At 50.7% G+C, this 16,560-nt stretch overlaps 3 protein-coding genes across 4 annotated transcripts in view; 2 read left to right on the top strand and 1 right to left on the bottom strand.

Moving 5' to 3' along the window:
* The first annotated feature begins 649 nt into the window (after positions 1-649).
* Positions 650-8,072, top strand: LOC109776768 (SCAR-like protein 2). 2 transcript variants are annotated; one of them, XM_020335433.4, is made up of 10 exons: positions 650-1,241; positions 2,259-2,422; positions 2,908-3,031; positions 3,095-3,227; positions 3,560-3,663; positions 3,794-6,557; positions 6,646-6,738; positions 7,327-7,431; positions 7,571-7,687; positions 7,768-8,072. In XM_020335433.4, the coding sequence occupies exons 1-10, from the start codon at positions 1,051-1,053 to the stop codon at positions 7,819-7,821; spliced, it is 3,849 nt and encodes a 1,282-aa protein (XP_020191022.1). In that variant the 5' UTR covers positions 650-1,050; the 3' UTR covers positions 7,822-8,072. The 2 variants fall into 2 exon arrangements, with proteins under 2 accessions (XP_020191022.1, XP_020191021.1); XM_020335432.4 differs by having other exon boundaries at positions 666-1,241; positions 3,791-6,557.
* Positions 8,073-10,775: 2,703 nt separating this feature from the next.
* On the top strand, positions 10,776-14,734 carry LOC109776770 (phosphoenolpyruvate carboxylase 1). The gene is made up of 7 exons (XM_020335434.4): positions 10,776-11,240; positions 11,363-11,763; positions 11,858-12,269; positions 12,371-12,461; positions 12,566-12,720; positions 12,828-14,210; positions 14,328-14,734. Exons 1-7 carry the CDS (start codon positions 10,962-10,964, stop codon positions 14,616-14,618), a joined length of 3,012 nt encoding a protein of 1,003 aa, XP_020191023.1. The 5' UTR covers positions 10,776-10,961; the 3' UTR covers positions 14,619-14,734.
* Positions 14,735-15,118: 384 nt separating this feature from the next.
* Positions 15,119-16,560, bottom strand: part of LOC141042762 (uncharacterized) — a 48,984-nt gene continuing 47,542 nt past the window's right edge. Inside the window, exons 2-3 of the mRNA XM_073511650.1 lie at positions 15,396-15,625; positions 15,119-15,269 (exon numbers count right to left, since the gene is read on the bottom strand). Of these exons, the coding sequence (XP_073367751.1) occupies positions 15,119-15,269; positions 15,396-15,625 (381 nt within the window). The remainder of the gene's footprint in view (positions 15,270-15,395; positions 15,626-16,560) is intronic.

Raw genomic sequence — 16,560 nt, 5'->3', positions numbered from 1 at the left:
TCCGAGCAAACGTCCTTAGAACCGCCAGACCCGGTCGAACGCATGGCAATTACTTTGCGCGGCTTGGCAATTTTTCTGCCATTTTTTATGCTACATGGCGATTTTCTTTCAGAGTATGACAAATCTCTTACAAACATCATATCATGCCTATTTTATCTGTTTTCGAATGGCAATTCTAGGCGTTTGCCGGGAAATCTTAAAAATTAGACGTCGGTTTTAAGGCTGTGTTCAACAACCCTCCGTTCCTTCGCTACAGAGCGGAGCACGCGGAGCACCCTGCCAGCCGCTCGCTGAAATATAACTGCATGCCGCTCCGCTCCGCAGCGGAGTTGTAGAGTGGAGGGATTCCGAACGGCTTCTAAATGTTCCTATTTCCATTTTGTGTGTAAAAATACCATTGAAACCCTTGTGCTAAAGGAAAAGATAGGCTAGAAGCACGAAGCACATGCATTTTTTTACACACAGTTGACGGGACCACGCCGCAACGCAAAGCACAGACCGCATGTTCCAACCCCCGGCAACCCGAGGAAGTGAAAAACAAGAAGAGCCAGCCACGGCCGGAAGTGGCAAAGCACCCCCGGCCCCCGCGCGACCCAGCAGCCTCGACTCGGCGGCATCGGCATCGGCATCTAGCACCCAAGTCGAGCCTGAGCTGAAGCATAATCACACCAGGCCGCGCCTGCCTACTACCACCACCGGAACCGGACGCGCCACTTGCCCACCCCCCTCGTGCCCGCAGCGCTGCGTGCCTTCCCTTTCCCACCGTCCCTTTCGCCCCGCACCCTGTCGGAGACCGACGCTCCTCCCCCTCCCGTCCCTTCCCCCTCCCCGCCACGCCCACGCGCCTCGGCGTCGCCTCCACTCCTCCTCCCCGCCACTCCCCTCGGCCGTCCTCTTCCGTGCGGAGGCGGCAACCTGTGACGCCCCAAAGTCGGCGCACCTGCTCCCACTGGGAAAGTAGCCGTTGCGGCGTCGCATTTATAGCGACCGCCAGGCGTCACGATGGCCGCGCCTCGGCGGTGAGGACGAGGAGGAGCCCGCTCGGTGGAGATGCCGCTGGTCAGGTTCGAGGTGCGGAATGAGGTCGGGCTGGGCGACCCCGGGCTGTACGGCGGCGCGGGGGCCGGGAAGAGAGGCGGCGTTGCCGGCGCCGCCGGGGAGGCCGAGCCCAAGGCGCTGCTCGAGGGCATCGCCGTCGCGGGCCTCGTCGGGATCCTGCGCCAGCTCGGAGATCTCGCGGAGTAAGCCAGCTCCCTCCCCTCGTCTTCGTTGCTCTCTGCCTCGCGGCCCGATTTCAGTTACTATTCGTGCGCGGCTCGATTCCGCGACTGCGTGTTTGGTTCCAGTCTTCCAGGGTGGGATCTGGTGCTCTCCGCGTGCTACTTTTGGCGGGCAGCCGCGGTTGGGGAAGTGTTTGGTCGCTGGTTAGTGTAGTTGAGGTGTTTGTGCTTGAGATTGGGGGTGATTGGAAGGTAGTGGGATCTGGTGTTGAGGTGGTTGCATTCGATTATGTGAGATTGAGCGCCGGGTTCTAGGAATTATGGCAGGGTTTCCGCTCGCCGGTTATCGATAAACCAGCAGTGCTTCCTGGCTGGAAGTGGATATTTCGTTTTGGGCACTGGTGGCTTTTGAGCTCATTTTCCGAGAGAGAATTAGGATTGGGTCGGGTAGAACCAAATTGTGCGTCTTCAGAGTGTTATACGAGCTAACCTCTATAATCAGGTGGTTTTTTACCGCCTTTGCTAGGTTTTTGGAGGCATGCTTTACTGAATTGGTAGGAAATATTGGTGTAGTCTAGGTATGCCATGTTTTGTGTAAGATCCCATGTTAGGATGAATTTATCTTATTAAGATCATATATTTTCTTTGTGATGTAGACTGTCAGTCTGAAAAATTCCTGTTCTAGACGGTCTATTGGGTGGTTGAGTGAATTCGTAGATATCTTGTGAGTGCTTGGGGCTAAAGGAGTCTTTGCTAGTTCTTGTGCAAGTGTTTCCATGGCTGCTGGCAATTTCTACTGGTTGTTGATCGAAAACTGTCATCACGCTTGGGAAGTCATTTTTACGATTTTACCGTTTTTATTATTTATCATTGCATTGCCTATTTCGCCCCAAATTTTAATGCCATATGCTTATGACAATGTCATAATTGATCTGCTAGCTTTTAGTTGGCTTAAGGAATGCTATAAATCCTCTTATATTCATCTTAAATTGTTAACGTTTAGTTTACTACGCCTGAGATATTCTTTGGTCATATCAGATTTGCGGCAGATGTTTTTCATGACCTACATGAGCAAGTTATAACTACATCGGCTAGGGGGCGTAAGGTACTGACTCGAGTACAGAACATTGAAGCAGCACTTCCGTCTCTTGAAAAAGCTGTGAAGAATCAGAAGAGCCATATACATTTTGCTTATGTACCAGGTAGTTACTTCATCAATGACTATACATGTGTTCACAAGTAGAAAAATAGAAAAACGAGCTAAGGATTCTTACGCACATTTTAGTCATCAATAATTATTTTGCCCATATGTAGTTCCCACTAATTTATCGAAGTGTATTGATAGTATTTGAAGTTGGTTGATGTTGACTTCATCATACTGATGTGAGTATTAGCAGTGGCAATCTGAATTCAGGGCAAACTTACAAAACAAAAAATGGCAACTGATTGAGGTTGGTGTCACTAAATCAGTACAAACCTTTTTGGGTAATAAGTTAATCTGTCCATAATGTTAGAGCAGTCCTGGCTGGCAGTAATAATTAATCTAACTTTTGCTTTACCATTACGGGACCAACATGGTAGAAAACGGCTCATTTGTAACTCTCATAATCAACTGTCTCTTGACCATAACCAACAATTTGGTTTAAGATCATCGTGCAGCTTTACTTAATTTGCTAATTAAATGCAGGCTCTGATTGGCACACACAACTTCAAAATGAGCAAAATCATCTCCTATCCAGTGATTTGCCTCGGTTTATGATGGATTCCTATGAAGAATGTCGAGACCCTCCACGACTTTACCTTCTCGACAAGTAAGTATGCTTGTTTTCTTATTTTTCAAGCGATTTTGTGTATCTAACATGATTTATTTTCAGATTTGATAATGCTGGTGCTGGGGCTTGTTTGAAGAGATATTCTGATCCATCATACTTCAAGAAATCATGGGATGTGATGAGAGCAGACAAGACTGCACATCTCCAAAAAGAAAGGAGATCTCATAAAATCAAGGTTCTATTTATCGTTTTCTGCGCCCGAAGATCAATGTCTATGTATAGCTATTTTAGTCAATACACAGGCACAACTAACTTCAAATCAATCTACTTGTGTTGTTACTGCTCCAGTCTAATCTATGAGCATGCCAACCATTATGTACTAATCTGGAATTAATTATTACGAACACTGTTATTTAATCCACATCAAGTCTTTATTGCTAAATGCATTGCTGAGGTACCGTGCTTCATTATTGGATGGTTGTGGCTTATTGGTGTTAGTTTGGCAGATGCAAGTTTTTTTTTCTTGTTGGTAACTCTATGCTGAAAGACTTGATTGAACTTGGACAGAGAAAAGGATCACGCTTAAAAGAACCATATCATGGACAAGCAGCATCCAGGCATAGGAATGGTGAATTGCAGCGAGCACTCACTGCTGTTCAACTTACCAGCAGGTTTTACACACAAATCCTGAACTCGAAGATACAACAACTGCATATATGTTTTCATCGTCCATGACTTTATTTTTCTTGTGTATTTAACAATACATATAGGACAGTACTCATAATAATTCTTTTGCAGCAGGCAGTGTGCATCTCCCAGCATGGATGGCCGGAGTTTTTCAGAGCATAGATCTACATCTGATGCAAGATCCAACCCTGACAATATAAGCAGATCTTCTTCATTTAGTTCAAAGGCACGGCTGAGTTTTGCAGAACAAGCTTCAGATACGAAGCCTTCTGTAGTTCCTCATGAGAATGGTAATGACAAGCTGTCAAATATTGATATGCACAAGCTTAATGATGCCTCTTCCCCCATCTTGCTTAGCGGGACCAGGGCAGATGATCTGGGTGATGATTCGAGGCAAGGTTCCCTGTCAGATGAGATGAATGCTAGGTCACCTTCTGTTGAATGGCATGAAAAGACTGCAATTGTCATGACTACAAGTTCTGTCTACTGTGATGATGTTGTCATGGATAGGGCTGAAAATGCAGAAACTAAACATATTAAGCCCGTGCAGCGAGAATTTGATCATAGTGAGATGGAGACCTTGGAGCAGCAGGGGGCCTTACTTCAGAAGGCAAAGTTGTTACTATCATCAGGCTTAAACCACCGTGATGAAGTCCCCAGTGAAACAGATAACTACATGGATGCACTTAACACACTTGAATCCGAGACAGAGACTGAAGTTGACTTTCAAACTAAAAAACGAGGGAAGCCAGTACATTCCTTCAATGCTCATGCACCTCAAATAGAGTCGGCAGATAATATCGTCTCACTTCCTGATTCTTCTCCCGCTGAATTTCCTGATACAAGTCCAAATTCCAGAATGTTACATACTTTTGAAAGAACTGCTGATTTCCCCAGTTTGTCAAGTGCAGATGCTTCGGATATTTCACAGCATACATTGTCAGGTTATACAGATATACATCCTAATGAATGGTCATCTGTTACCACCATCCCTGAGAATAATGAAAATGATGCTGCTGGAGACCCCACTGAAATTTCAGAACCGGCACCGCAAGCATATACAGCTACACCACCCAATGAAAGGTCCCCTCATGCAAATGAGATTCCTGAGAGTAAGGCAGAAGTTGCCCCCAGAGATTCTCCTGAGATTTCAAAACCAGGGCTGTCAACCTATGCAGTTTTTCCTCCCAATAAAGAGTCTGTTGTCAATCAGATCCCTGAGAATAATGTAGAAGATGCGTCAGAAGATGGTACTGTTGAAAGCATTAGTTGTCTTGTACAGGAACCTGCCATTTCCTTTGCTCCAACTAGTGAGGTATCTCCTGCAAAAATCTTACCTGGTGATACCACTGCTAACTCTGTAATTTCAGAAAGGAGTCCTCAGGATTATCCTGGAGAAAATCATCAGGAATTTGGTGGCTGTGGCATGGCTGAAGTGTCTAATTCACAGACAATGCCTTTGAACGAGTCATCAGAGAATGGATCTGCAACCCAACACCTTCCCACACATGCTCCTACTAGTTCTGTAGAATTATCTTCTGTTAAGCTCTGGACAAATGCTGGGCTCTTCGGACTTGAACCATCTAAACCTCCAGTTGGCATATGTCCTGGTTCTGCAAGCCAAAGCTACCCAGAGACTAATCAATCAGCCATAAGAACACCTGATGCAGTTTATAGTCAAACAGACCGGCCCTCAGATTCTTCCACATATTTCGAGCACAGGGAGCACAGAAATTTGAATGGCAAGCAAGCTTCAATAAGTGAGCTTCTAGAATCTGAAGGTAATGCTGAAAATGGTGCTGAAACATACTCTGGCACTGACTTGGCTGGAAGGAATAACTTGCACGTGGTGTCTGCATCAAGCTTCTCGAGCATTGCACAAAGATTCCTTGCCAATACACTTCAGAGAAGAACTTCTCCCAAGTATAATGATCTTCCTATGTCATCTGGGAGAGTGAACACTGATGCAAATGGGTTTGATGAAGCTACTGTAAATTCTACTCTTGCACCAAAGCAAGCAGTATTTGATGCATCTCAGTTTGAGAAGAAAGCAGATAATGGCATGGATGGACTGCCAAAGTCGTCAATCTTCTCTAGTCGCCATTACTCTGAGAAATCATCTCCGCCACTAGAGCATATGAAAATATCCTTTCACCCCATGAGTGCATTTGAAACGTCGAAATTGAACCTAGATTTCTCTGATGGCAACCTTCATGATAATGTTGATGATATGATGTTACCAACATTTCAGTTACTTCCAGGGTCTTCTGTCCCACAGCCTGGTAGTGGTTCTGAATCAGAAGATGACACCTTTGGTAGATCTTACAGTTATTCTTCATATGATGATCTAAGCCCACGTTTATATTCAAACTCTGAGTTGTGGGATCAAGAAGATGGAATTGGATTGGAGGATCATGAGCTGCATAATGATTCAAATCAGATAGGATCCTCCACAACACCTGTCTCTAGCTATATGGGATTCGAGCAGATGAACTTATCTGGTGAGAAGTCCACTATTTCACTTTCAGATATTGGAGATCATAATGGACTCGGCTCGTTAGAATCCCATCCTGCTGGAGAACTTCCGAACTTTGACACTTTGATGTCAACAAGTAATCATCAAAATGGAGATGCGCTCATTCCACATAATCCAGTCAATTTATCACCAGATGAAGATCAGATGCCGCCGCCGCCTCCTCTTCCCCCAATGCAGTGGAGGACAATGAGACAAACAACTTCCCTAGATGAAGAAAGAGACTCTACAGCTAAAGACATGCTTAAGAATGCCTCAAGTCTACCACCTGTACACACTCCTGTGCAGGAACAATATCTTCCGCCGTGTGCACCACCATTTCCACAAGGAAATGTTAAGGAAGTGGTAAGACTTAACCCTTTTTCGAATACCTTGGTATCAGTTGTCATTGTAATCTCTTGCTAATGACATTATATGAACTCTGTGCATGCAGAACCATCAGAAAGTTGATGTGATCAAAGAAGGGAGTAATCTTCCTAATATATTTGAGATCAAATCAAGCTTGCTTCAGCAAATCAGGGATAAGGTTTGTTTGCATTTTATTTTATTTTTAAGAAAATGTTATTTATTATCTATGTTCTCAGTCTGGCTACTTCCCACCAATGAGTTTGAAAGGAAAAAAAGCGCAATTGAAGAACCCACTTCGTCTTCCCCAGTCTGGAAGTTGGTTTTTGGATAATTATTTGGTAATTTTATCGATATAAGTGACGAGCTGGCTAAATTTGTTAAAAATGGAACTTTCGTATGTGTGATATGTGTAGTCAGACCAATAGAATCAAAGTTATGGATTCATCACTGCGAGTGAGTTCGCATTTTATGTTCATAGAATGAAGTGTGATATGTGTAGTCAGACCAATAGAATCAAAGTTATGGATTCATCACTGCGAGTGAGTTCGCATTTTATGTTCATAGAATGAATGCCATACAAAGTACTCCGTCTGTAACTTAATATAAGACCTCTAAAAACGTCTTATAAAAAGTTACATAGGCAGTAATATTTATAATAACGGTTAGTTGATTCTTGAACTTGAAAGGTCATTACCTAGTTTGTAGCATTTGACTGTTGTATGTGATACTGATATTTCTCCTCACTTTACATAACAAACTATTGCAGCCAGATCTGCACAAGCTGAATGGACATGAAAAGCCCAAAGCAGTATTTAATGATGTTAACAGTTTGGACGAAAGGGGGGAGTTGCTTCAGCAAATCAGGAGCAAGGTATGTCAAATATATGAACTGGTGTACTTGCGTACCACAGCCCTTCATGCCCTTTGAGATTTGTTGATTCTCTGCAGTTGCACCACAGCACACTAAAGGACCGCACTCACTAGTTTGTTAACATGTTTGTACAATGCAGACATTCAACTTAAGACGAACAAATGGATCTAAGACAAACACCTCATCGCAGTCAACCGAGTCCACTGCCAATTCCAGCGTTGTAGCAATTTTGGAGAAGGCGAATGCAATCCGGCAGGTATGCATTGCCTTAATATTTCCCCTCTATCAGATTTTTGGTTATTCTTCGTTTCCCCCTGATTACTTCCATGTTATCAGGCTGTGGCCAGTGATGAGGGAGGTGATGATGATAACTGGAGTGATATCAACTGAGAATGCATATGACAAACCTTTTCTGTATATGCAACTAGTACAAGATGAAGAGTGAAAATGTGAATAACACCTTTTTCTTCATTGTAATTAGATATTGTAGCTCTGTTTTTTTAACCTTATTTTAGTTCATGGTAGTGTATCTTAGATCCCTGTGGTTGTAGAGATGTTAAATCATTTCCACATCCTGTAAATTTATCTTATTATTTATTAATGGTAGTGATATGGACTAATAAAATAAGTATGTTTAGCTATCTTTTGTAGCATTGCACTAAAAATTGTCTCTTTGCATTGTTAATAAGATGGGGGCATACTGATAAAAAAAGTTATCCTGTCATTTGCAAGCATGTTTTTTTTTTTGATAAAGGCAAAATAATTCTTAAGAAGTCTCACTGCATTACCTCCATACTTTGTATTTGAGTAGCAAAATCTAAATCAGGAGATGCACTTGAATTTTCTTCATGTTAGTCAATTCATGAATAGAATTTCCTTCATGTTAGAAATCATTAGCAAGCATGTAGTAAGTAAGAGTTAGCATAATCTTTTATACTCCCTCTGGTCCGAATTAATTGTGTAGAGGCTGCATCAATTAATTCGGATCGGAGGGAGTATCTACACTATTCTTCTTATGTTGGTTAATTTAAATTTCCGACTAAGTTAATATTTTCTTACAGTAGAATTCTATTCATTTGTAAGAGATGTGCAACTGAATACTCATCCCTACTAGTAGATGTCATTTCATGTCTCGGATCTTCTTAGTTCGTAGTATGCAAGAAAGGTTGGCATTGCACTTTCCTTTCCTGGGGGATTCAGAGATGGTAATGCATATTTTGATGATATATACATGATGGGCCGTTGTTATAAGACTGATCTGTTCCTCAGTTCCTGTGGCCTGTGAAGAACTGGAAGGTGGTCATTTCTACTCTTGCTGCAGCAAGTGGCCTCGCTTTGCGAATATCTGTGCAGATACCAATTGAAGCGGCACAATGTCTCATCGTCTACAGAATATTCCAAAGTCTGGATACTGGGATGCCAATTTATTATGCCATTTTTGTGAATTTCCGACGAAGATGATATTTGGTTGCATCTACTAGTTTTTATCAGATTGTTGCTGTCCAGTGTCAATACTGTCACGGAGGGAGGTTTAGCAGCTTCCCCCATGTCTCTGTTGGTCCAGCGCGCAACATTCCACACCAGAAACCAGTCTGCAGCTCTTCAGCCATTCAAAGCGTCGGTTCACCAGAAAGAACAAAAACGAGGAGCCATATTGGGCGCAGAAATTTCAGAGGCCGACCTCGCATTACCCTCACAGCAGCAAAGGCCTGGAGATTTTGGTGTGCCGACTGCTGCTGTGGACCGGTGACGGGTTTAGTGGTACGGCCCGTGGAACCGGCGAAACGGTCGGCAAAAAATCGTATGGCACGCGTGGCAAAAAATCGTTAGCCACACCAGAGACTGGGGAGATGCTAGTATTAGAGCATCTCCAGCCGCGCCCTCAACAGGCTCTCCCTAGGCGTTTTTGTCACGCCGGCGCCGAAAAAACGGTTCAGTCGCCTCCAGAAGCCCGTTTTTCGCCGGCTCGGGCCGAATCTGATGCCGGCGGACCCAGGCAGAACCCGGCGCCCTGCGGCGTCTGGTGCGCCGGCACAAGCGAAAAGGCGCGCGTGGGTCCGCCCTGTTGGCGAGTCGAGCGCCTCTTCCCGCCGTTTCTCCCCGCTTTTCCTTAGTTCCCTTTCATTTTCTCCTTTCCTCCCGCCATTCTCTCTCCCGCTCGCCTCCCAGCCGGCCGCCATGGCACCGAAGAAGTACGTCGTCCCCCGCCTCCGTCGCCCAGCCGAAGCAGAGGAAGCCGAGGGCGCCGCCGTCCAAGCCGCCGGGCATGACAAACGCCGATTGGAGGGTAGAAGTACAACGACGGGAGGCCGTCACCGCCGACTGGCGGAACAGGGCCCTCGCCAAGAAGGCCTGTCAGCACGCGCGGCTGCGGGTGCCGCTGCCGCTGCCGCTTCCGCGGACCAGGCCGAGGCCGAGGCGGCACGCGCGGGGATGATGAATCCCCATGGCAACCACGCGCCGTACGCGCCCTGGGGCCAGCAAGGTGTCGGGTCTCCGACGCCGCAGCCATGGGGATCGCCGGGCTACGCCGACGTCGACGTGCACGGTGGGTTCAACCCAAATGTCACGTTCCCCCATGGACACCGGGCCCAGCGCACGCCCTCGCCCGCCTTCACCGGCGTGCAGTACCCTCCATACAACTACTCGCCGCCCGCGTACGCATCCTCCTCGACGCCCCCTCTCCGCCGTTGCGCACTGCCCTTCTCGCACCTCGGCGACGCCGACGAGACCGAGACCGACATGGACGACATCATCGCGGAAGGATCGGCCGCGGCCGCCGCGTCTCCCGGGTTCACCGCGGATGAGGCGGTGGATCTCAGCGGCGGCATGGACGGCGAGCTCGTCTACATCTACCGCGACGAGGAGCAGGAGGAGCAGGAGGAAGAGGACGAGGAGGAGCCGGCGAGGAGGCGCAAGAAGAAGAAGCGGACGGCCAGGTCAGCCGAGCCGCGCATCAAGTGGGCGCCCAAGGAGGAGGAATGCCTCGCCGAGGCATGGAAAGTCGTCTGCGTCGACCTGACCACCGGCGCGAACCAGAGCATCGACACGTACTAGGCGCGCATCAAGGCCGAGTTCGGCGAGCGCAAGAGACCCCGTCAAGCCCGCGCACGCCGACTCCGCCGACGCCGGAGGCCGACCTCGCCGTCTGATGCGCGTTTCTGTTCTGATTTTTGTACGTCGAACTTTTCATCGATCGCCGATCACCGCTTGATCACCGGATTGTGGCGTTTATTTTTAGCGCGGAAATGAACTACGTTTGAATTTGCCAAGGCTAGGGGAGGGGGGCCTGGGGCCGTGGCTGGGAGCTAGGCCGTCCCCAGGGGCCGAACTAGCGCCGGCTCGCCCCCAGGGCGCAGTTTTTCAACGGCCTGGAGGCCGAACGGCTGGAGATGGTCTTAGCAACAGCCACCCAATGACCCAAATCCTCTTCCGCTTCCCCCCGCTGCTTAAAACCCAGAGGACGGCGTGCTCGCCGTACTCTCCCGCCATGTCCTGCTGATACGTGGCGTGTCAAGTTTCTATACGCGATGATTTCCCTCCACACCTCCCCGTTCACTCTCCTGATAAAGCTCGAGCCCGGCCGGAGGCGGCTCGCGCTGCCGCAGTATGCCGTGCTCCGGCGGCCGGCGCCGAGGAGCGGCGTCCGCGCGGCGGCGGTGGCCGAGTCCGTCGACGCCCAGCTCCGGCAGTTCGCGCGGGGCGGGGCGACGGAGGACGACGACCGGCTGCAGAACTACGAGGCCCTCCTCGTCACCCGCTTCCTCGACATCATCCAGGACCTGCACGGCAGCAACTTCAGACGAGTGGTACGCAAGCAAACACTTGGCACTGACAGAGCAATCCCTTGATTCTCCTGCACCGCACATGCTCTCTCCGATGATCAATCAAACCAAGTAACCAACCAAGGGACTGTTGATTGCTGGTGCAGGTCGAGGAGTGCCTGCGGGTGTCCGCCGAGTACCAGCGCGACGCGGGCGACCGGGCGGCGAAGCTTGGCGAGCTGGGGGCGCTGTTCACGAGCCTGGACGTGGGCGACGCCATCATGGTGTCCAGCTCCCTGTCGCACATGCTCAACCTGGCCAACCTCGCGGAGGAGATCCAGATGGTGTACCAGAAGAAGATGGAGACGAGCCGGCGCGGCGGCTTCGCCGACGAGGCCCTGGCGCCCACCGAGTCGGACATCGACGAGACCTTCCAGCGGATGGTGGGCGGGCTGGGCAAGACGCCCCAGGAGGTGTTCGACGCGCTCAGGTCCCAGACCATCGACCTCGTCTTCACCGCGCACCCCACCCAGTCCATCCGGCGCTCGCTCCTCGAGAAGCACGCCAGGTAGTTTCGAGCACTAAATCAATCGACACTAGCAACACTAGTGAGTGAGTGCTGACGTGTGTGTGCTCTTCATGGCGTTGTTTCACTCACTCAGCATCCGGACGTGCCTGACGCAGCTGTGCGTGGAGGGCGTGTCCGAGAACGAGAAGCAGGAGATCGACGAGGCACTGCAGAGGGAGATCCTGGCGGCGTTCAGGACGGACGAGATCCGGCGGACGCCGCCGACGCCGCAGGACGAGATGCGGGCGGGGATGAGCTACTTCCACGACACCATCTGGAACGGCGTGCCCAAGTTCCTCCGTCGCGTCGACACGGCGCTCAAGAACATCGGCATCGACGAGCGCCTCCCCTACGACGTCCCGCTCATCCAGTTCTCCTCCTGGATGGGCGGCGACCGCGACGGCAACCCCAGGGTCACCCCCGAGGTCACCAGGGACGTCTGCCTGCTCGCCAGGATGATGGCCGCCAACATGTACTTCTCCAAGATGGGCAGCCTCATGTTCGAGGTGCCATTCCTCAATCTCTATGATGCCAAGTCGATGCCGGTTCTGTACACTGTTCTGGTTCAGTTTCTGACGGCGCCAGCCATGCATTTGCTCGTGTGCAGCTTTCTATGTGGCGTTGTAACGACGAGCTCCGGGCCCGGGCCGACGAGCTGCACCGGCTGTCCTCCCGGAAGTACGCCAAGTACTACATCGGTATGCATGCCCCATCCAATCCAATTTTGCTAACAGCCTGCAGAAAGAAATTCCTTTTAACTCGCCTGACAACTGAATAATTGGCAAACATTCATGTGCTGCAGAGTTTTGGAAGCAGATTTCTCCGCGTGAGCCCTACCGCATCATCCTCGGCGATGTCAGGGACAAGCTGTACAACACCTGCGAGCGCGCTCGAGAGATCCTGTCCAATGGAGAATCGAGCATCCCAGAAGAAGATACCTACACGAGGGTCGAGGAGGTTGCCGAATTTTGATTTCCCCACTGCAAATGAGTTTTAAGAATCAGAATCAAGTAGTACTACATTTTGATGCAGTCTTGGTCCATGCTGACCTTGGTTTGTTGCAGTTCTTGGAGCCTCTGGAGCTGTGCTACCGATCGCTGTGCGACTGCGGGGACAAGCTGATCGCCGACGGCAGCCTGCTGGACTTCATGCGCCAGGTCTCCACCTTCGGCCTCTGCCTCCTCAAGCTGGACATCCGGCAGGAGTCGGACCGCCACATCGACGCCGTCGACGCCATCACCACGCACCTCGGCATCGGCTCCTACCGGGACTGGCCCGAGGAGCAGCGCCAGGAGTGGCTCGTCAACGAGCTCCGCGGCAACCGCCCGCTCTTCGGCCCGGATCTGCCACAGTCCGACGAGGTCGCGGACGTGCTCGGCACCTTCCGGGTCATCTCCGAGCTCCCCGCCGACAGCTTCGGGGCCTACGTCATCTCCATGGCCACCGCGCCGTCCGACGTGCTCGCCGTCGAGCTGCTGCAGCGTGAGTGCGGCGTCAAGAAGCCCATGAGAGTCGTGCCGCTGTTCGAGAAGCTCGCGGACCTTCAGCAGGCGCGCGCCACCATGGAGCTCCTCTTCTCCATCGACTGGTACAAGGAGAGGATCAATGGCAAGCAGGAGATCATGATCGGGTACTCGGACTCGGGCAAGGACGCCGGCCGGCTGTCGGCGGCGTGGTATCTCTACAAGGCCCAGGAGGAGATCGTGGACGTGGCGGAGCAGCACGGCGTGAAGCTCACCATCTTCCACGGCCGGGGCGGCACCGTGGGGCGCGGTGGCGGGCCGAGCCACCTCGCCATCCTGTCGCAGCCGCCCAACACCGTCAACGGCTCGCTCCGGGTGACCGTCCAGGGCGAGGTGATCGAGAAGTCGTTCGGGGAGGATAACCTCTGTTTCCGCACGCTGCAGAGGTTCACGGCGGCGACGCTGGAGCACGGCATGAACCCGCCCGTGTCCCCGAAGCCGGAGTGGCGTGCGCTGCTGGACGACATGGCCACGGTGGCCACCGAGGAGTACCGGTCCATCGTGTTCCAGGAGCCGCGCTTCGTGGAGTACTTCCGGTCGGCGACGCCGGAGACGGAGTACGGGCGGATGAACATCGGCAGCCGGCCATCGAAGCGGAAGCCGGGCGGCGGCATCGAGTCGCTGCGCGCCATCCCGTGGATCTTCGCGTGGACGCAGACGCGGTTCCACCTCCCCGTGTGGCTGGGCTTCGGCGCCGCGTTCCGGCACGCCATGGACAAGCCCGGCGGCCTCGCCACGCTCCGTGAGATGTACGACGAGTGGCCCTTCTTCCGCGTCACCATCGACCTCCTCGAGATGGTCTTCGCCAAGGGCGACCCCGGCATCGCCGCGCTCTACGACAAGCTCCTCGTCCCCCAAGACCTCTGGCCCTTCGGCGAGCAGCTCAGAGCCAACTACGCCGAGACACAGAGCCTCCTCCTGAAGGTAAATGAGCTCTTGATCAACGTGGGCACCTTCGGCTGCTTGCAATATTGCAGACGATGAGATGAGATCATGTCACCATTGATGTGCATTTCTTGAAATTGCAACTTGCATGCGTAGGTTGCTGGGCACGAAGACCTGCTGGAGAGCGACCCGTACCTGAGGCAGCGGCTGTTGCTGCGGGACTCGTACATCACGGCGCTCAACGTGTGCCAGGCGTACACTCTGAAGAGGATCAGGGACGGCGAGTTCAGGCCGGCGACGCGACCGCCGCTGTCCAAGGAGTTCATCGACGAGACGGCAGAGAGCTTGATGGAGCTCAACCCCAGCAGCGAGTACGACCCCGGGCTGGAGGACACGCTCATCCTCACCATGAAGGGAATCGCCGCGGGCATGCAGAACACGGGCTGATTCTGGATTTTTGGGTGGACTCTCTCATGTCCTGGTCATGGATTCGTGACCCTCTTTTTTTCTCTGAATATTAGAAGAGGATCGGTGAAAGTGGAAATGTGCATTGGTTTTCGCGATTTTCTTCTTCTTCGAATTAATGAGCCTCAGGCCCCCAATGTCACATCACACTTCCGCAACGTGGTTCACAAAGGGAAAATCCCCAAATCTAAGGGCATCTCTAGCCGTTCGCCCCCCGAGGGCTTGAAATAGCGCCGCTTAGGGGCTAACCGGTGATATATTCGGCGTGGGAGGCTCGGGTTTCCAGCCGACCCACCAAGTTCGCCCCCCAGCCGCCGATTTCGGCCCAAATTTGGCGCAAATTCAGCCCAAATTCGACACGATTCGGAACAAACTCAACAAAAAGTACTTTTTATCACATAGTTCATCACAGAAATGAATTCTAATCAAATAGTTTAACCAAGCAAACTCATAATTCAAACACAAATTAAAAACACATCGAACTAGGCGTTGCCCTTGAGCCTCCATAGGTGCTCCACCAGATCGTGTTGCAGTTCTTGATGCACCTGTGGATCTCGGATCTCCTGACGCATATTGAGGAAGGCAGCCCATGATGCCGGTACCTGGTGATCAACAGTTGCAAGAGGACCCTGCCTGAAATATGGTTCAGTGTCAAACAATGGCTCTTCCTGCTCGCTCTCAATGATCATGTTGTGCAAGATGACACAACAGTTCATCACCTCCCACATTTGAGATTTCGACCAGGTCAGAGCGGGGTACCGGACAACAGCAGATGCCCGCTCAACATCCTTCCCGCAAGCCTCCTGACACTTGGCAAAGTAGGAGTTCTTGCCTCTCGGCACAGGGTTTGAGACAGTCTTCACAAATATGGACCATCTCAGATAGATGTCATCTGCTAGGTAGTATCCCTTGTTGTAGGGGCGCCCATTGACCTCGAAGTTCACCGGAGGAGCATGACCTTCAACAAACTTGGCAAAGACATTCGAGCACTACAGTACGTTGATGTCATTGTGAGTTCCTGGCATACCAAAGAATGAGTGCCAAATCCAGAGGTCCTGTGTGGCCACTACCTCAAGTACCACACTGCAAGCTCCTTTGGCGCCTTTGCACATCCCCTACCAAGCAAATGGACCATTTTTTCATGCCCAATGCATGCAGTCGATGCTTCCAAGTATCCCAGGAAATCCTCTTGCTGCATTTTGTGCTAGGATCCAAGCAGTGTCTTCAGCATTGGGTGACTGTCGGTGTCAAAACTGACAGATCTCGGGTAGGGGGTCTCAAGCTGTGTGTCTTAGGATCGATGGTAACGTGGACACGGGATTTTACCCAGCTTCGGGCTCTCTCGAAGAGATAATACCCTACATGCTGCTTGATTGACTTTGATGAGTATATGGGTTACAAGAGTTGATCTACCTCGAGATCGTATGTTGTGGTCTAAAGCTGAGGGTATGATGAATAATCTCATGATGATCTATCGACTAGCCTAGCCTGGGCTTATATAACATACCGGAGGCCTAGGATAACAAGAGTCCTAGTCGAATACGTAGGTGGAGAGGAGTCCTTGTCTTGATCATCAAGTCTTGTGGAATATCCCTTGTATGTGGCATGGGCTGTCCGAACTGGCCCATGAGTGAACCGCCATGGGGGTCCTCGGCCCGATCCAGCTGGTCGGGAGATGACGTGGTGAGTACCCCCTAGTCCAGGACACCGTCAGTAGCCCCCTGAACCGGTCTTCAAGTTGGGGACGCTCCTCGATTCTTCCGAACCGTTCTTCTTCTTCGGTCGTCGGTCTTGAAAACTGGTTCAACAAATCTTCTCATCTTCGATCTTGAGGATCGCCGAAGTGAATCCGAAGAGTTTACACGTCGGGTATCCGAGGAGCCCCTTTAAGTTCTCGGCCTTTATCAATGCCTTATTATTTTTT

The sequence above is a fragment of the Aegilops tauschii genome, chromosome 3, assembly GCF_002575655.3.
Source record: "Aegilops tauschii subsp. strangulata cultivar AL8/78 chromosome 3, Aet v6.0, whole genome shotgun sequence".
Taxonomy (NCBI): Eukaryota; Viridiplantae; Streptophyta; class Magnoliopsida; order Poales; family Poaceae; genus Aegilops; species Aegilops tauschii.
The sequence above is the reverse complement of the archived record's forward strand: the minus strand, read 5'-3'. Positions and strand labels throughout refer to the sequence as shown.